The following is an 18,631-nucleotide window of genomic DNA, read 5'->3' as shown; positions in this document are numbered from 1 at the left end:
AGGATTGTCAAAATCCCAGCTGAAAAGTATCAAATACAGTCTGTTCATGATCAGCTGGAGCTCAGAGCAGGGGAGACAGGGTCTAATAAACCTCTAATGTCTCCATAAAGATTACCTGGATTGTTAGCCCCCTTGTGATAGTAATAAAGTTCAATGTTAAAAAAGGGGTTAAAAATTTAAAATATAATAAATACATTAACAAAAATATTCCCGTCACCCCATTACCCCACACATATGAACACATGTAGTGCACACGTGTATGTAAATTGTTTCTCCACGCATTATATATTGACATGCATGCCAGAATCAGAGAATTCATTCTAATTCTAGGTCTCCCGCTTAAGGTTAACTCTAACCCGATGAGTTGTAAAGGCGATTAAAGCGTCACCTACTGATGACTTTGAGTGCAGTAATATTTTGCTATTTTGCGGGGACAAGCAGTTTGGAAACTTGACATATTTGTTATCTACTTCCTCAATGCTACCTTAATATTTATTCTGTACAAAAATATATTGATTCAAATTTGTATGCAATAAAAATAATTTTAGTGAGCATTTTCCTGAAAATATAGATTTGATAAAAAGTTGTGCAAATATCATGTAATATAAGAAATTGAAACTACCATCTTTTTATTGTGCAAGGCCTCTATAATGTTTTTTTTGGGGAGGGGGGGGTTAAATTATTTTATAGTCAAAAACATGTAAAAAAATGAAAACATTGCTCCAGAAGGGAAGTGGTAATCAATATATGCAGATTTGTAAAGCATATAGCAACCATCTTCAAAGGAACCATCAAAGCCAGAGCAGAAGGGGGTGTATTGGCTCCATGCTGTGATCTAAACAGTTTTTTTCTGTACGTGTTAAATTCCCTGTTAATTTCAGCATGCCATGTAATATATCAAACTCCACCTGATGAGCAAAAATCACAGAACTCTATGTTCAAGCAAATTGAAAACCATGAATATTGAGCAAAGCTTAAATGTTACTTCAGTGATTAAAAGCCCATATTGGCTAACCCACATCGATCTTCAAGGGACTGAAGTGTTTCCTCTGCTTTTGATATCATATATAATTCTATTAGTGGTGGGGTAGATATAAATCAGTGAGTCTGAATAATTGGTTTCTGAAGCTTGTATTTCCTGCTCATTATATTAATCATTCAGTCTTTTCATATATTAACATAAACAGCTGTTAAACGGACGCCCCTTGAGAGGTTCCCCTTGTTATTAGAATGGACAGAACAAATTTTGTACAAATGACAAAGAATTCTGGCTCTCATGTGGGTTTACATATTATAAATGCAGGCTTTTCAGTCACATTATCATTGGTCCTACTAATACAAATTGCTATCAATTCCTATTTATTTTAACGAACAGATGCAAATGTACAGGTTTTTATTTATTTAATATGACTGCATGATATAGTTTGATTGTGATCACCATCTCACTAAATCCTACTGATACCTGTGCGGCATCTGATGCTGGGGTGTGCGCAGCAGTTGCACAGGTATCGGTAGGATTTAGTGAGGTGGTGATCACAAACTATATCATGCAGTCATATTAAATGGTACAAGTAAATGGCTGTTGGATTGATACAGTACATGAGTGTGTGTTTTCTAAAACTAGGAAGGGAAGTGGCACACCACGTGAGAATAAGGCAAAAAAACCTGAAAAAAGAAATCAAATACAGTCACTACATCTAAGAAATGGAGTGTAGGTCAACCCCACAAGATTGGGATGGTTTGAGGAGCCTCTGATGATACATGTGATCTGATTTGAGTTATATGAATCTGGATGGAAATATTTAGATTAGGTGTTTGTTGACCCACTAGTCAAGGGGTCAAAGGAACTGGTAACCCTCCAATTTGTCACCACAGTGGTGCAGTATTCACGTTGGTGGTTATATTGGAATGAAGACTTTTAGCTACTCACCCGGGAACAAGGGGACTGTTCTATATACCCTACAAGGACTGTTCCATATATGTTAACCTTACTTGCACTTCAATTTCTGGCATTGGTTCACTATTGAGCACTTCTTTTTTTCTGTTCTTCATTGGATATATGTTAACTGTATATTATTGATGCAACATTTTTTGTTTTTTATTTAGTTTATGTTTCACTTAGTGCAACACTAGAGATTTATTTGGATTTGTGATTTAGAGGGGATATCCTCTTGGTGTGTTTGCCGTTTTGTACACAATTAGGTTTGGGTATTTGCACAGTTTTTTATTTATTATGCAAAGTAATTAATAGAATTTGAAAAATGGATGATTTCCTTAAACTGAAACTAAAAGCAAACCTTTTTTTTTTTCAATTTCAGATAGACCTCTGATGGCTTTATTTTTGCCATCTGTGTCCCTTTGTTGAGATTTCCCTTCAGTTTCTATCCCATAGACACATTATGAAGTGAGAGGAAATGCCCCAAAAGTGAGGCAGTCCCTGGCAGTCCCTGGTTGTCTTCAGAGCTAGTGTCCCCATTTGAAGAGTTCTCCTCTGTTCTTGTGACAACTCAAAATTCAGGATTTAAGTTTAACTTTCACTTTTGGCAATAACAGTAAACAGGGCAAATAGAGAGGGTGTCTCTCCCAAACAAGGACACATATAAACCTGAAAGGTGTTACAATCCCTCTTCACACTATCCAAAAATAAAAAATGTTTTCTTTTTTTGAGGAACTGATGCCATTGTGAGGTCAGGAAGGATTTATTTTTCCCCAGAGAGTGAACATTCATCCCGGTGGCCCAGAAGCGTGCTTATTTTGCTTCCTTCTGGACTAAAACTGTGGGACAGTTGGAAGTTGGAAGCAATGTATACCTGTATTGTTTAAGCATAATGCCAGTCAAAAATAACTAGATACAAATATATAGCATATCAAAAGATAACATAACAAATCACCTTTTGCTGCAATATTTACATTCATTTCTGACATTTGTCTGCCTAGATGTCCTCAGTCTAGTCAACATTATACAACCCACTTCCTCTGAGCCCAGTTTGTTCTAGACTCCTATGACTGGGCAGTGAAAGGAAGCACAGCACAGCACAGTGATGAGCTCGCCTCTTTTCTCTGTCACTCTGCTTTCTCCTTCTACCAGCATGTTTCTTGGCAGCACATGAACTGATTGGTTCTTTGTTCTGATTTTTCCTCTCACACTCCAGCCCTGCTATACAGTAGTTTGCAAGAAGCTGATACCAGGTCAAATTCAGTTATTTATTCTGCTTGCATTTAAAAATGTCATGATGCATAAATGATCATAGAGCTGTAATAATGTGTGTCTTTTATATCTGCCTAGAATTAATCTTTAACCTAAGTCTCTATATATTACTGTATATTCTTTCATTAGAGTCTAAATAATTTATACTTTTGTAATATTAACTTTTCTTTTTATAATTAGAGACTAAAATACACAATGGAAGCATCATTGGAAACAAGTACACTGAAGTTGTCTTAAAGTTGAATGAGCTGAAATAATTTAATGTGATGGAAATGATATAGTAGTAGCTTAAGAGATAAAAATAAAGCAACGATGTTCACCAAAGCAGACACGTTTCAGTATGAACCTGTCCCCCCACCCCCTGTAATCTTCTGTTAAACTTAATTACAGCCTAAATTGCATTTTTCAGTAATTGAATTATAAACTTAAATGTTAAGGTCCAGTGACTCCATAAGCATTAACAGTTGCTTAAATCACACTCAGAATGGTAATACTGCAGGAAAGAGAATGGAAACCGTGGTGCCATTGAATTAACATTTTTGTTCTTTGCTTCAATTGTAGTACCATTCTGCACATCTTTGGGGTTAACAGGCGTTGATTTAAAGGGTCTCTACTCTTTACTCAAACTGAGAAGAGAGAAATACCTATGTGCCATGATTTGTATGCTTAAAGTGGTTCCAAGGACTGAAGGTTTTTTACTTTCATGCATTCTATGCATGAAGGTGAAAAACCTTATGTGTGCAGCTGTCCCCCCAGCACCCCTAATACTTACCTGAGCCCCATCGCAATCCAGTGATGTGCACAGGAGCCTTGGCTCTCCTGGGTCTCTCCCTCCTCATTGGCTGAGATAGCAGTGGGAGTCAGTGACAGTGAGTCAATGAGGAGAGAGAGGGGACAGGGTTGAGCCACGGCTTTGTGTGTGAATGGACACACAGAGCAGTGGCTCGGGAGCGAGCCTGATTGGGTGCCCCCATAACAAGCTGCCTGCTCTGTGGGCACTAGGCAGGAGGGAGGGACCTGACCAGAGGACGATCGGGGCTGCTCTGTGCAAAACCAATGCACAGAACAGGTAATTATGACATGCTTGTTATGTTTATTAAAAACAAAAGTTGACTTTAATATCACTTTAAAGCCTAACTCGCACTGCAAGAGTTTGCAAGCAGGTGCAGCCCCAGTCCACCACTATAGGTGGCACTCGGCCGAACCAGTACTGAAGTTGGAGAAGAAGTCGAGAAAACTTGGTTTCTCTATGGTTTCTTTGGTTCTTTGAGGCATCCTTCTTCAGAATCCCCCCCCCATTGGGCTCAGACTGGCCAGGGTGCATTGTGCCCTCAGGAACAGACGCTGTTGTGGGATCAGAACCTGCTCCAAGCTACAAGTTTGCACAGAACTGAGAGTGTTCCCAGCTGTGTGCCTCCCTGCTTGGCTCCTTGTATTTTTTAGCCATTCCTTCAGTACTCATTTTGTGAATTGCAATTGGACTCAATGTGTTTATTGTTGCTGCACTAGGCTGCACCTACCTGTAACTTAATTGCTTGCTTATGCCTAGGAGAAATATAAAAGGAGCTATACTTACCTGATCCTCTGCTACTCCCCGTGGCTAGACCAGTTCCCCTAGCAACTGCACTCCCACACTCCTTGGTTTGAAGTCCGGACGTCATCAAGAGCAGAGCAGGTTCCACAGCCCTGTACTGGACATGAGGACACTGAGGAACAGCCCACGGATGGATGATGGGGGCTAAGTAAAACTGTTTCTCCTCCCCTGTAAACAAAATGAGCAAGCAACCCTTGCAGCGAGGGCCCAGTCCCACTGCAAGGGATATATTTTTTTTTACTTGTCCGGGGTTGAGCTTTAACTGCCAGTTAAATCTCATAGATTATAATTAATACAGGGGTATAACAATATAAAATATTGAATTCAGACATTTTCCAGTTCAACCATATTCACCTCTGCTATTTGTGAGAGATATAACATTTTGCAACAAAATGTGAAGGGAGTGAATGTTTCAGGATGCATATAATGACTCTGCCCTAAACTCTTCCCATGAAATTAGCTGAATGTGTGTTATGATATGCAAGCCGGTTTGATCTCTACAGTGCTTAATTGGATGAACTATGCATTTGGTGACTGTAAGTTAAAAATGTGACAAATTATCTAGTGGCAAAATTGTAGTGAAAAATTGATCATACTACTCTTAATAACTATGCTTTGTAAGCCTATGAGGTCTATTACATTTGCATGGTACATGGATATATGGTAGCATTCTATATCATGTGAGGAGCGTAGATGATATACTGCCCCTATAGTCAATCAAGCTAAAGACCTTAGATAGTATTCAGATGCTATCAAACTAAAAAAGCCAGACTGCTTCTAAACTTCTTGCTCATGTCTCTCTATCTTACGGAAATTATGGACAGAAATTTTAAAAAATGTAAAAAAAAAAAACAGTACTGCTACATGGCTGTCTTTTGTGCTCTGCAGTTCTCCACAAACAGTACAAACATTCTATAATATGGAAATACAGGTAGAATGGGTACAAGGATCTACTGTATATGCTATATAATAGACCTTAAAGTGGATCTTCACTCAAAAAGTGAACTATGGTAATTTTCCCCTTCCCCCCAGCCTGTAACTGTGCTGCAGGTTTATGGAGGGGAGGGGGCGAGTACTTTTTTTTTATTGCTATGCGCTCCCACTTCCTCAATACCCGCCTTGTCCCAACCCCCATTCCTGCCTGAAGTCTGCTTGGACATGTGACTGCAGGACATGTCTAACTGCACCATGCAATTTCGTGTACAGTAGGAAGCCTGCTGTGATTCTTTAGAAAGTCACAGCCGCTTCCCAAATCCATGATTGTGGCACTGGAGACCTGCAGCCATTATTAGATTCAACTGTGGGAAGACAGAGCTTCAATCCATGGACTGGTAAGTATCTAATTTATAAAAGTCAGCATTTACAGTATTTGTAGCTGAAAACATCTCTGCAATACAAGTACATTTCCACACTTTGTCTCTTAAACCATTAAGCCAACCTTGAGTATATATGCGGCCTCTCGGCTGGTAAGCTTTAACGCTGCATATATATAGCTCTAGGTAAACACTTTACTGTACTAAGAGCATGCTCTCAGCACAGTATCAAATGGGTACCAGAAAGCTCCCTATGAATACTTGTGATTGGGAGCTCTACAATAATGTGACCATCAATCACAGAGATCACATGATTGGAATGCCTGCCTCTGCCTCCCAGCATTTAGATCCTCTTAAAGGGCCAGCAGGCGGCAGGCAGGGGTTAAAAACTGCAAGTACAGGAAAAGTAATTGGTGATCTACCAGAAATCCAGTATTCTCATAACTTCCTGTTTGAGCTGATAGTGCTGTACTAAAATCCAAGCCAGCGTTATCAGCCCTGCCCAGTACTCCCCTTGGACTAGAGAACACATCCCTATTTATAGTGGAGATCAGAAGTTTTGTAGTTTAGCAGGGGAAAGCTTAAGCAAAACTCAGTTACAAAGCGTGCCTATATGTCCCTTGTGTAATACAGATGCCTGGCAAGAACTGTCTGTGTATTTTACAAATAAAAGACTATAACTTAAAGAGAAACTTTAGTTCCCTGTAATGTTGGCCTTTCCCCCATCACTGGATCAGCTATCTTGGGACTCATCTGCACACAGTGGGTGGGGTGGGGTGGGGTGGGGGGGTTTCCAGCACATGTACAAAGACAACGCAAACATGGGGTCCCAGCGGGTCACAAATACTTGTGGCACATTTGCACACTGGCATAATCTGGCAGTATGCAAGCATTGTGAGAGTGAATGGGTGGGGTTCAACATCATTCTCACCTAGACGAGAAATGCAAATACTGAGCAAAGGTCTGATTTTAAGAAAACCGGTCATCAATAAAAATGTTTAAGGCTAGTCCATTCCACCTTTGGTTCCAGATGGGTGCTGTGGTACACACTCCCACACCTTGGGAGACAGCAGAGATGCAGTAATATTCATTAATTATGGGATCATGGAATGCATATTGTAATTCAGATCTAGAGCTAGACTGAAAATCACAGGTAATGTATTACCCAGTTTCTAGCCTATTTTTATTCTATTCAAAATGGCCTTGGGTCAAGCTGCTCTTTAAAAAAACCAAAGGACAATTGTGTAGCAGTAGGGAAGAAAACTTGATTTTGGCACTACTTACTCCAGCTCTTTGCACTTCCATGAAGATTGATTTCTGAAACGATCTGTCCCACACCGGTAGATCACTGCCCAACTCCGTGCTAAAGTAATGGCTTTTTCCATAACCAACCAACACACTAAAACAGTACGGTCGCTGTTCTTCAAAATCTTCACTCTGACTGATATTTAAATAGAGATTTTCTTGAATCCAGATTTCATCAGCAGGCCAAACCTAAAATAGACATTTGGATGTCAAAGCAAGTCATGGTATGGTGCTTCTACATAAAAGTCACTTGTACAAAATGATAGGCTGCAATCTCATTGATTGTTTGGATTTATACAATCCTCTGTCTGAGTGGGTGGAGATAATGCACTGATGCACACCTTCATATGAAAACACCCTTTAGTCCCCATTCACACCTGAGTGTTTCCTAGCTTGATGTTCCAAAATGCTCAACAACTAAAGTCCTATGGTTTTCATTTGTGCCTGTTCACACCTAACTGACGACCTGGTTATATTGCAGTCCGGACTGCTTATTTTAAACTTACTGTTATGTGTTTTATTTGTTTGATTACCTTGCAAGGTTTCACTTTTTTATGTAAGATTTGTAATAAAGGATTTTGTATCAAATTGCAATACTACTCTGCTTGGGTTTATTTAGAACAGTCTTTTTCCACAGCCTGTTCTCATGGATTGCAGCTTGCAGCTTGAAAAAGTAAGCTTCAAGTGTTTTTGGCCCCAATAGACCTCAGTGGGGGTGCCTGCCAGAAAAATGAACAAAAAGAATGTGAAAATTAAAACAATGGTCATGTATTTAAAACCTTTATTTGAAAAGGAAAAATAAAACTGTTGCTGTAGCTGCCAAAAAAAATGTTAGCTAGAGTTTGGTTTAATTTATTAGTCAAGTCCATCTAAATCTGCTAGTGCATCCAACAATATCCTCTCTAAAGACTGACAATGCTGCTGTCTAAAGGTGTCTCCACTGTTGCTCCATCCAGAGAGGAGACAGCCTACGACAAGAAGTGTGTTACTGGTTGGATCACTAGATGAAAATAAAGGGAAAAAAGCTTAAAGCTGCCAACGCATCTAAGAAATAGTAAGCAGCAATATAATCATTTTGTATTAACTATTTGTTTTTGAGTTTAATACTGCTTTAAGAACTGTATTCTACAACCTATTAAATTTTGTTTCAATGTGCAGCAACAAAGATAAAAGTGCCAAGAGTTCATGGGACTTATTTATGAAAATAGAAGCAAAGAAAACTAATCATCCACATAAACCTGTCAATGAACCAGACAAGGCATTCTTTATTGCTGCAGGCAATACCTCTATTTCTGGAGCATTTATGGTCAACTCAGATTTTACTCCAATTTTGTTCTCTTTCTTCAGCTGCTCAGCGTCAAAACAAACAAGCCTGTAATTCAGTACTTAGCATAATAGTTGGGGATATACATTTATTCTTCTATTTCTAATACTTTAATCATGCTATCATATTGATACAATAGAGGTAGGGCTGCCACCTTTTAATCCATAAATCCAAGACTGGATATTCATGGACTAATCAGCACATGAGTATGGCAAAACAGAGCCAGGTTTTAATTAACAAAATGTTAAAAAAATCTTTCACCTAACATTCAAAGCATATTCACATTTGCTGGGTGAACCACATTCCCTGACATTGGGCAGAATCTGTTCTTAAACAGGAAACGGTGCTTACTGCAGCAGTTCTCCTATTAAATAGAGGATGAATGTTACATTCCCTGCACATTTACAGAACATTCACTAAACATTTGAAAATAAATTTGCCAGGACTGAGATATCAGATCTATGCATGTTATAATATGAATGAAGATAATACCTTAGGAGGATGCTGACCTGTGTTTTTAATTTTAACAAAAGTTAATCACTTACTGGGTTAGTTTTATGTACTTTTTATTTGTTTAAAATAAATACAAATATTTTTCTAAAGTATGCCCTGCTTTTTTCCAGACATTTTTAACCCAGGTATGCATGAAAAAATAAATGTGGTCTTTCAATACACCGTTTCAATACTATAAACCAGGGTGTCTCTAAACTTTCCAAAATAAAGTTTACCGTTCTTTACATTTTAGAGGGTTCAGATTGTGGCCAGTGAGAGAAAAAAATGTCATGGCATCAGTGGGAGTAAACAAAGCCCAATCTTTAGTATTTAAGGGAGGTATAGTCCCCCACACAGGTGTCAGTGGAAGAAATAGTGCTCCATTGTTGGTGTCAGTGGCAGGAATTATGCCCAATTGTTGGTGTCATTGGAAAGGAAAAGTGTCCCATCGCTGGTCTCATTAGGAAGAATAATGCCCCATCGTTGGTGTCAGTGGAAGCAATAGTGCCCCATCATTGGTGTCAGTGGCAGGAATTATGCCCTATTATTGGTATCAGTTAAAGAAGGAATAATGCCCCATCGTTGGTGTCAGTGGTAAGAATTATGCCCATTGTTGGTGTTGGTAGGATAAATAGTGCCCCAAGGACCAGATAAAGGCAAGCAAAGGGCCGTAGCTTAGAAACCACTGCTATAGAGGGTATAGGTCGGGGGGGGGGGGGGTCAGGGTTATTCAAAAAAGGCCATATTTCAAGTTTAATACCTAACATCATAAATAATTAAACAGAATATAGATAACACATCATGACAAGCTAAAGAAAAGTCTCAATCTCTTAATCATATTTAATAAAAGAACACCTACCTTGCTAACTTTAAAGAGAACCTCACAGAGGTTATACATTTTTTCAGCTCGTACCCAGTCAAGCGTGCTAACCTAAGAAACAAGAGAGCATAACTAGACATTTCTTTTTTTTTTCGGTACAAAAAAATCCAAAACAGTTAGGGCTGGTATGGTTTAAACATGTAATAAGACAATTCCATGGACAAGTATTTAGTATGGGTCGAAAATGCTCTAATCGTTTGTTATTGCTATTTAGTCTTGATATATTGGCCCTGGATGTAATAGGCACCCAGTACTTGTGCTTTGTCTTTTAGTTGTTCTAATGTTTACCAAGCAGGGTGGGTACTGTGGAGTCAGACTCAGTGCTCACAGTACTCTACATTTCATTTTTATGGAACAGTACATACAACTAAGCTCTCAACTGTACTGAGCCAATCAGATCAATGCTAGTTTTCTGCTCCAATCATCAAGAAGTATATGAAATCCATTATGAATCCATAATAAACACCCATATAGTAAATCTGTTGTTAAAATGATTCTGTGCCTAATAAAGTTGTATATAAATAAATTTGTTCTGTGCTAAAAAAAATCAAATGTTTTCAAGCTACACTATATTGCCAAAAGTATTGGGACGCCTGCCTTCACACACATAAACTTTAATGGCATCCCAGTCTTAGTCCGTAGGGTTCAATATTGAGTTGGCTCACCCTTTACAGCTATAACAGCTTCAACTCTTCTGGGAAGGCTGTCCACAATATTTAGAAGTGTGTCTATGAGAATGTTTGACCATTCTTCCAGAAGCACATTTGTGAGGTCAGTCACTGATGTTGGACGAGAAGGTCTGGCTTGCAGTCTCGCAGTCTAATTCATCCCAAAAGTGTTCTATCAGGTTGAGGTCGGGACTCTGCGCAGACCAGTCAAGTTCCTCCTCCTCAAACTTGCTCATCCATGTCTTTATGGACCTTGCTTTGTGCACTTTTGTGCAGTCATGTTGGAACAGGAAGGGGCCATCCCCAAACTGTTCCCACCAAGTTGGGAGCATGAAATTGTCCAAAATGTCTTAGTATGCTGACGCCTTAAGAGTTCCTTTCACTGGAACTAAGGGGCCAAGCCCAACTCCTGAAAACAACCCCACACCATAATCCCCCTCCACCAAACTTTACACTTGGCACAATGCAGTCAGGCAAGTATCCTTCTCCTGGCAACTGCCAAACCCAGACATGTCCATGGGATTGCCAGACAGAGAAGCGTGATTCGTCACTCCAGAGAACATGTCTCCACTGCTCTAGAATCCAGTGGCGGCGTACTTTACTCCACTGCATCTGACACTTTGCATTACACTTGTTGATATAAGGCTTGGATGCAGCTGCTCGGCCATGGAAACCCATTCCATGAAGCTCTCTACACACTATTGTGCTAATCTCAAGGATACATGCGTTTGGAGGTCTTTAGCTATTGACTCTGGAGACAGCAACTTTTGCACACTGTGCGCTTCAGCATGCACTGCCCCCGCTCTGCCATTTTACAGGGCCTAACACTTAGTGGCTGAGTTGCTGTTGTTCCCAGTTGCTTCCACTTTGTTATAATACCACTAACAGTTGACCGTGGAATATTTAGTAGCAAGGAAATTTCATGGATGGACTTATTGCACTGGTGGCAACCTATCACGGTACCACGCTTGAGTTCACTGAGCTCCTGAGAGCGACCCATTCTTCCACAAATGTTTGTAGAAGCAAACCACATGCCTAGGTGCTTGATTGTATACACTTGTGGCCATGGAGGTGATTGGAACACCTGAATACAATGATTTGGAAGGGAGTCCCAATACTTTGGGCAATATAGTGTATATTCTTTGCAAATTGAATGTGGAATATAGCATATTATTTCCCCTAAAAAGAGCTGATAAGCTGATAGAGCTACGTATTGCTTATTATAGTCTGCACCATCTAATGGCCTTCCTTTTGGAAGAACTGCAAACAACTGTGGCAGTTTTTAGCTGAAGAGACACATAGATTTCTTAAGGAAAACAGCATTAGATATATAGGGTTAAATCCAGTGCTGGCCAGGATGAGCAGACATTTTGATAGCAATAATCCTACATTATAAAGACAGCGTAATAAATGTTCCTTACTGCACAGCCTGCAAAGTAGGATCTGTGACTAGTGACAATGATTGTGAATTCTCCTCCTGTATGTCTGATGCAAGCAGTTCTTGACTAGAAATGTAACAAGGGGATACAAGGTCAGTGTCAACAGTAACCTCTCCAGTCCTTAATGTTACAATACTGTGTTTGTGTAATCTTCACATGAACATAGATGTTCTTTGTTAATTTGCCTCAATAACCCCCCAGGGCCCCATATTGTTATACCACTGTCAAGCCAGGTAATTGGCATACGCAGAAAGACAGGTGTATTTTAAAAGGCTTTTTCTTTTTCAGCAGGAAAATGCAAAACTCCATTTACAGAAGGACTTTAGACAAAATTAAAGGTAAAATACTAACTGTAGTTCTAACAGTCCGATGTCCATGAAGTCCCTTGCTGGTGTCAGCATTTTTTCCCTGGTGTCTTCCAGGTGCTGATATTTGACCATCTTTATTGGCCGGCACAATATGACATCATTCTTGCCCATGTTCCAGGAGTGCAGTCATACCGGCACAAAGGCAGCATGTTGGAATGTAAACTGGGTTCTGAACAGGCAGGTATGTGCATAAGTGTATTTTATTGCAGAAGAGACATTGCATGTCTCTTCTGCAATAAAAAACCTGCCTGTAAGCAATTTTTTCATTTTAGCTTTAGTACTGCTTTTAAGCGTAACTAAACCCATCATATTAACTACTTCCCATAACAGTTACATTCAAGGCATACCATGAATGTAAACTGTCAAAGTTGCTTGTGTTCTCAATTGAACTATCAAGTCATCAAATAACTGGTATCATAACTGATCACATAAGAAACACCATGGCAACTTCAGATTAAACAGAGGCTAAGATGGCAGCTTCCTTGGCTGTAAAGGATAGAATGGTTTAAATCTGTTTTTAAATGATGCCTGTGTTGAGGAATATGTAGGCTGTCATTATTAACCTCTCCCAAAATGCTAGACTTCAAATTTTACTGAGTTACTGACAGCCCCTGAATATTTCTCATGTATAAAAAATGTAAATTGAAGTGCCATATCACTGCTAAGAGGTCCAGATACATATTTTCCACTAAAAGTCAAGAGGATAATCCAAACAGTGGCAATGCGTTTTGGGGCATCCCCCTGACTGTATATGGATTAAAGTTGTTTCTGGAGCAGTGGTGTGTCACTTCAGCTTATATTTTTCTTATATTACACCACAAGCAAAGAGGCCATGGAGATCCTCCAAGGCAGGGGTGTCAAACTGGCGGCCCTCCAGCTGTTGAAAAACTAGTCCCATCATGCCTTTCAGAGTGATGCTTGTAACTGTCAATCTTGCAATGCCTCAAGGGACTTGTAGTTTGGCAACAGCTGGAGGGCCGCCAGTTTGACACCCATGATCTAGGGTGTAGAGGCCATCTGCCCTGGAAACCAGATTATTAACATCAACATCAATACTTTAAGATAGCAATATCAATAAGATAACCTTACAGAGCCAGCACTATTTTTCCACTTTCTTGAACTACATACGTCTCATAACCAGCTTCCCTTAAGTCAGAAAGGAGCACACAACAATTTTCGATTGTTAAGGAGCTACTTGTCAGATGCTCTGAGGCCACAAAAGCAATTTTTTTCTTGTACAACATAGTTTTGCTGCACTAAAAAAAGCAGAACTTCTCCAAGTTATCCAGATGCCACTGAACTGCTCCAAACAGCCTTCTAACAACTGATCAATTCTCGTATCCACTCATAGACATAAGATTTGAGTGACACATATTAGTTGAAAGGGGAAAAGTATGGAAATGTAGTGAACCACTAGTATTCTGTAAAAACAGGCATCCCTCCAAAACCCAAGACGCTCTGTCAGGGATCCCGGCCGCTTGGAGGTGCGCGCATGCGCAGATCGACGACACGCACTAGCTGGCGAGCACTGAGACTTAGGCGATCACAGCGGCGGCTGCGCATGTCCTATGCCTACATACATTTGCTTATGGATATCCCTCGTTCCCATCTCAGAATGTTGGGAAATATGCCAAAACTAAAAAAAAAATGCCTTTAAAAAAATGCCTTTTAAGCCTCATAGAGTGCTTTTGAAAATAGCAAAAGCAATGTAAATACACCTGGGGATGCCTGTTATGACATTATATAGGCAGTGTACTCTAATTCCACTGATTAAAGAAGCACTGTAAGATATAAGATGGTAAGAAACTAAAACAGTTATGTATTTATTATAACAATAAATGATATAAAATACTATATTTTCAGTCTGACTTATTTGCAAAAATTAGTAGCCATCATGCTGTTTCCATAGCAACCCCCTTACAATCTGAAAAGCAATATTATCACTAGAACTATATAAATATGTCCTTATACTTTTTCCCTCCCACATAACAAATGTCCAGCTACAAAGCATTATATAAGAAAGTATAGTAGCCGTTTGTATACGTGCAGGAAACAAAAGGCCAGTTTAGTAGAGTTAGTTTAGTAGGTTTACAATAGAAATCTTCAGCAAGAGAAAATGTATCAGAATATTGCAGACAGGATCTCTCAGTTAGCTTGTAGATATAATATTATTTAGTTTAAATAAATGATTCCATGAAAATGTAGATAATCAGCTAGGAATATACTCCCAAATTGCTTTACAAATGCATTTTAACCGCTTTAGCTCCACCCCATAGCAGAAATACTGCTGCAGTGTGGCAACTATGGTCAAAATCTTGTATATATACATGATTTTGCATTTCCGGGTAGGGGGCGCGCACACCCTACCCACGCCACCATTCGGGGCTGCGGCTGTCAATCACCAGGTCCCACCCGGTGATTACTCGCCGATGCCCGGTGATTGCTGAGGATATCCAAGGGGGGGGAAGCTGTTAGCAAACAAAACAGTTCTCCTCCCTGTCAGTTCCTGAACACTACTTTGCATGGCTGTGCACACACAGCCATGCAAAGCAGTGTGCTTATAGTGAAGCACAAACACAGAACATGATGTAAAATGGCACATAGCTAACCCTTTGATCGCCCCACATGTTAACCCCTTCCTGCCCAGTGCCATTAGTACAGTGTCAGTGCTTTTTATTAGCACTGATCACTGTATTGGTGTCACTGGGGATGTCAGTGACACCAAGTCAGTTCCTCCCAGTGTCTGAATTAGTTCCCCCCAGTGTCTGAATTCCTGCCGCAGTTCAGCAGTCCTGATATAAGTTGCTGATCACCGCCATTACTAGAAAAAAAAAAGCCCATTATATATACCGCCATTTGTAAACACTATAACTTTCATGTAAACCAATTAATTTACATGTATTGGGATATTTTTTAGCAAAGACATGTAGCAGAATACATTTTGACCTAACTTTATGACAAAACTTGATTTTTTTTAAATTTGTTTACTGGACATGTTTAATAGCAAAAAGTCCAAAGTATTGTTTTTTTTTCTCAAAATAGTTTTTTTTTTATAGCACAAAAAATTAAAAATGCACAGGCATTCAAATACCACCAAAAGAAAGCTCTATTTGTGGTAAAAAAAGAACATAAATTGCATTTGGGTGCAGCGTTGCATGACCGCACAATTGTCAGTTAAAAATAACGCAGAGCCGTAACGCCAACAATTTGCCTGGTCAGGAAAGGGGGGTAAATCCTCTGGAGGGCAAGTGGTTAAATATGAATTTCCATAAGCCCTTTACATGTAAATAGTCCCCTTCTCCTTTTTAGTCTCTAGATGGCGCTATACGTTCAAATATAAAATCAGCAGCAACAATAGGAGCAGACCTTGCAGCAGAGATGCTAAGGATGCCACAGTTTATATAACTTTTTATCAACAAATTAATATTGTGGTTTGTGGAAAGAATTAATTTTCACTTAGTAATATTAGAGCGTGGTGAAACATGTTACTATATTTTATATGTACATCTTTGCAACATGATTATTAAACTTGTGAATCTGGAGCAGTTTTGAAAGCCTTCTGAATGAATTAGAAATGAGTGTACTATATCAGAAGGTGTAAACCTGAACTCCAGGGACAAAACTAAATTCATAGAAGATTTGTAATTCGCCAAACAGCTCCTCCAGACAACACAAACAGGTAACCTCACGTTCTGCACTGCAGAAAAACAGTACAGCTAACCTATACCTAAAGGATAAGTTCACTTTTTGTAAGAAAAGAAAAAACATAAGTAAATGCACATCTTTTCAGGTAAAAAAATGTGCTATTATATTTTTTTAAGGAGCCTGCAGAGTGTTGCAACATAATAAGCAGATAGCAGATGCAATCTCGTCTCCTGCAGACCCTCAGCATAGCTGTCTGCTCGTACCTTGTAAGGGCAGGCGGTTACCTGAGAATAGGAAGATCAACGAACTACCAGAGCGCTCACCAACACTCTCATACTTCATTGAGAACTACAAGCCATCAGATGCAATAGCTGGTGGTACTTGTAGGCATTCATCCACAGCAAAATGTGAATGAATGATGTAGTAGTGTGGGTATTTTCAAATAGTGACAGTGGGTGTGAGGAGAAGATCCCCCGTTGTCACTGGGAGGTGGGAGAGAGGCTGTTACATGTTCCATCCTGAAAACAGGTGGAACATGTAGCATGTTCCAAAGGTGAATTTATCCTTTAAGCTGTCCATTGATGGATTGATATTTGACTGGTTGAGCATCGACCGGACAAATTTCAATCTATATGTGGCCACTTCCATTCAACAGAATTCGAATTAACAATCAATTCCATTGAATGGGCTTGTTAGAAAACTTTCACTGATCAGTGTATTCTGACAGGGAAAGTCCCCATTGTCACAATCAGGGGTGTATTTACCACAAGGCAAACAAGGCACTTGCCTAGGGCGGCATTTTTCAAGGGGGCAGCACCAGAAGAAGGGAGGAAAGAAGGGACATGCACACCATGGGAACCAGGTGGGATCTGAGAGAGGCTGCGGGCTGCTTGATGGTGTATGTAGAGCCTGACTCTCATTCCCGGGGATGTCTGGAGCTGTGAAGATGAGTGTCTTTCTCTCTATCACCTGGGGGGTAGTGGAACGCTTTCCCAGATGGGAGGCATGGGTGCCTAGGGCAGCACAAAACCTAAATGCACCACTGGTCACAATACAATATCTCAACGGGGATGATGCCTCTAGCCGCTTTGTGTGGATGTAAGAATCTGTTGTTTTTTTCTTTGTTCCGCCCACTGTCTGAATGAAAAAACAATCCATCTATGGCTAGTTTTAGACAGCTGATGCAGGATAGAATAATGATGAAACCATCGCTTTGCTCTCCTGTCACCAAGGTCCCAATGGTTCATTTTCAGCACTGTGCAACTCCTAGTCTAAATCCTGCTGTGCAAAATATTTCAGGAAACTAGACAGACAGATCGATTGAGATATTAAAACTGAAACAAACTGAGATATTTATACTAGCTGTAGTTAAAAAATAATAATTGAAGAATGCAACAGTGGCGTCCACCTTCAGCCTTTTTTCTTTTTAGTTTTGGTTAAAGTGGCAAAGTCTTAACATTTCTATGGCTTTCTATTTTGGTCTATGTTCCAGTTAGAGAGATTTTTCCCTCGCTTTCCATAACTGTGACACCTGTACAAGAATTACTAAGAAAGGAAGGAATGGATGGTAATTAAAATGCCACCAGAAGTAGTAACCTCTCCCTGCTTTATTGAAACTATGTTTTGGTCTGTGTTCTTGTTGGAAAGATTTCCCATCATTTCAGTCTTGATATAAAGTGAGTATGAATCTCACTAAGGGTACATTCATACCTCAAGAAGGCCATACAGCACACATTCAGGTGTAAATCTGTGAGGAGTCACAGCCTGATGCTAGCAGCCTGTCAGTCAATGAATGGCTGTACTTCAATTTATTCACATCTGAGCAGTACTTGCATACAGGGGCATATGTGCTGTGCTGAAAGCAGACTGTCAGAATGCATACATGCAGACGCAGAGTGTTCAACTACCAAAAATATTAAATGATCTTAATATATTTTCTAATGCCACAACACAGGAAAGATAATTTCACACCTGGCCAGTAGACTGACAGGTGATTGCAGTCACAATAGGCAGATGGGTAGCCCTAAGGTGTACTGTGGAACAGACTGTTCAGTGTCCACTTTATATCATCAGCTTATGTCAACTTCAGATTAGTTTTTACTTGGTATCAACTTCAATTTAAGTTTTAAAGTCAATTGCCAAGTTGTAGAAAAGCAATGACAGGTAATAACGGACAGTGAGACACAATCAATCCAGATACAAATATATTGTGGCCAAATGCCAACTCAGTATATACTAGGTTCTTTTTTCTGTCTATATAAATAATAAAAGTGCTCCAAGAAAAGATGTTTAGCATATTATATCTGCTCCTAAATGACTACTAAATTGGAGGATCTGCCTTCCTTATCATCTCATTAACAATCCATGTGTTTTGGGAGGAAAGGGTGCACCAGCT

The 18,631-nt window shown here is 39.6% G+C and overlaps 1 protein-coding gene across 2 annotated transcripts in view; it reads right to left on the bottom strand.

Annotated features, from left to right (window-relative positions):
* SNTG2 (syntrophin gamma 2) overlaps nucleotides 1-18,631 on the bottom strand; it is a 618,654-nt gene that overhangs the window by 55,312 nt on the left and 544,711 nt on the right. For both annotated transcript variants that reach the window (XM_089686706.1, XM_089686707.1), the window contains exons 13-14: nucleotides 10,096-10,167; nucleotides 7,400-7,609 (exon numbers count right to left, since the gene is read on the bottom strand). In XM_089686706.1, coding sequence (XP_089542832.1) covers nucleotides 7,400-7,609; nucleotides 10,096-10,167 — 282 coding nt within the window. The remainder of the gene's footprint in view (nucleotides 1-7,399; nucleotides 7,610-10,095; nucleotides 10,168-18,631) is intronic.

This window comes from Staurois parvus, unplaced genomic scaffold (genome assembly GCF_062004578.1).
Source record: "Staurois parvus isolate SC_StPar_1 unplaced genomic scaffold, SC_StPar_1.0 ptg000409l, whole genome shotgun sequence".
Classification (NCBI taxonomy): Eukaryota; Metazoa; Chordata; class Amphibia; order Anura; family Ranidae; genus Staurois; species Staurois parvus.
Note: the sequence above shows the minus strand (reverse complement) of the source record. Positions and strands in the feature narration are given on the sequence as shown.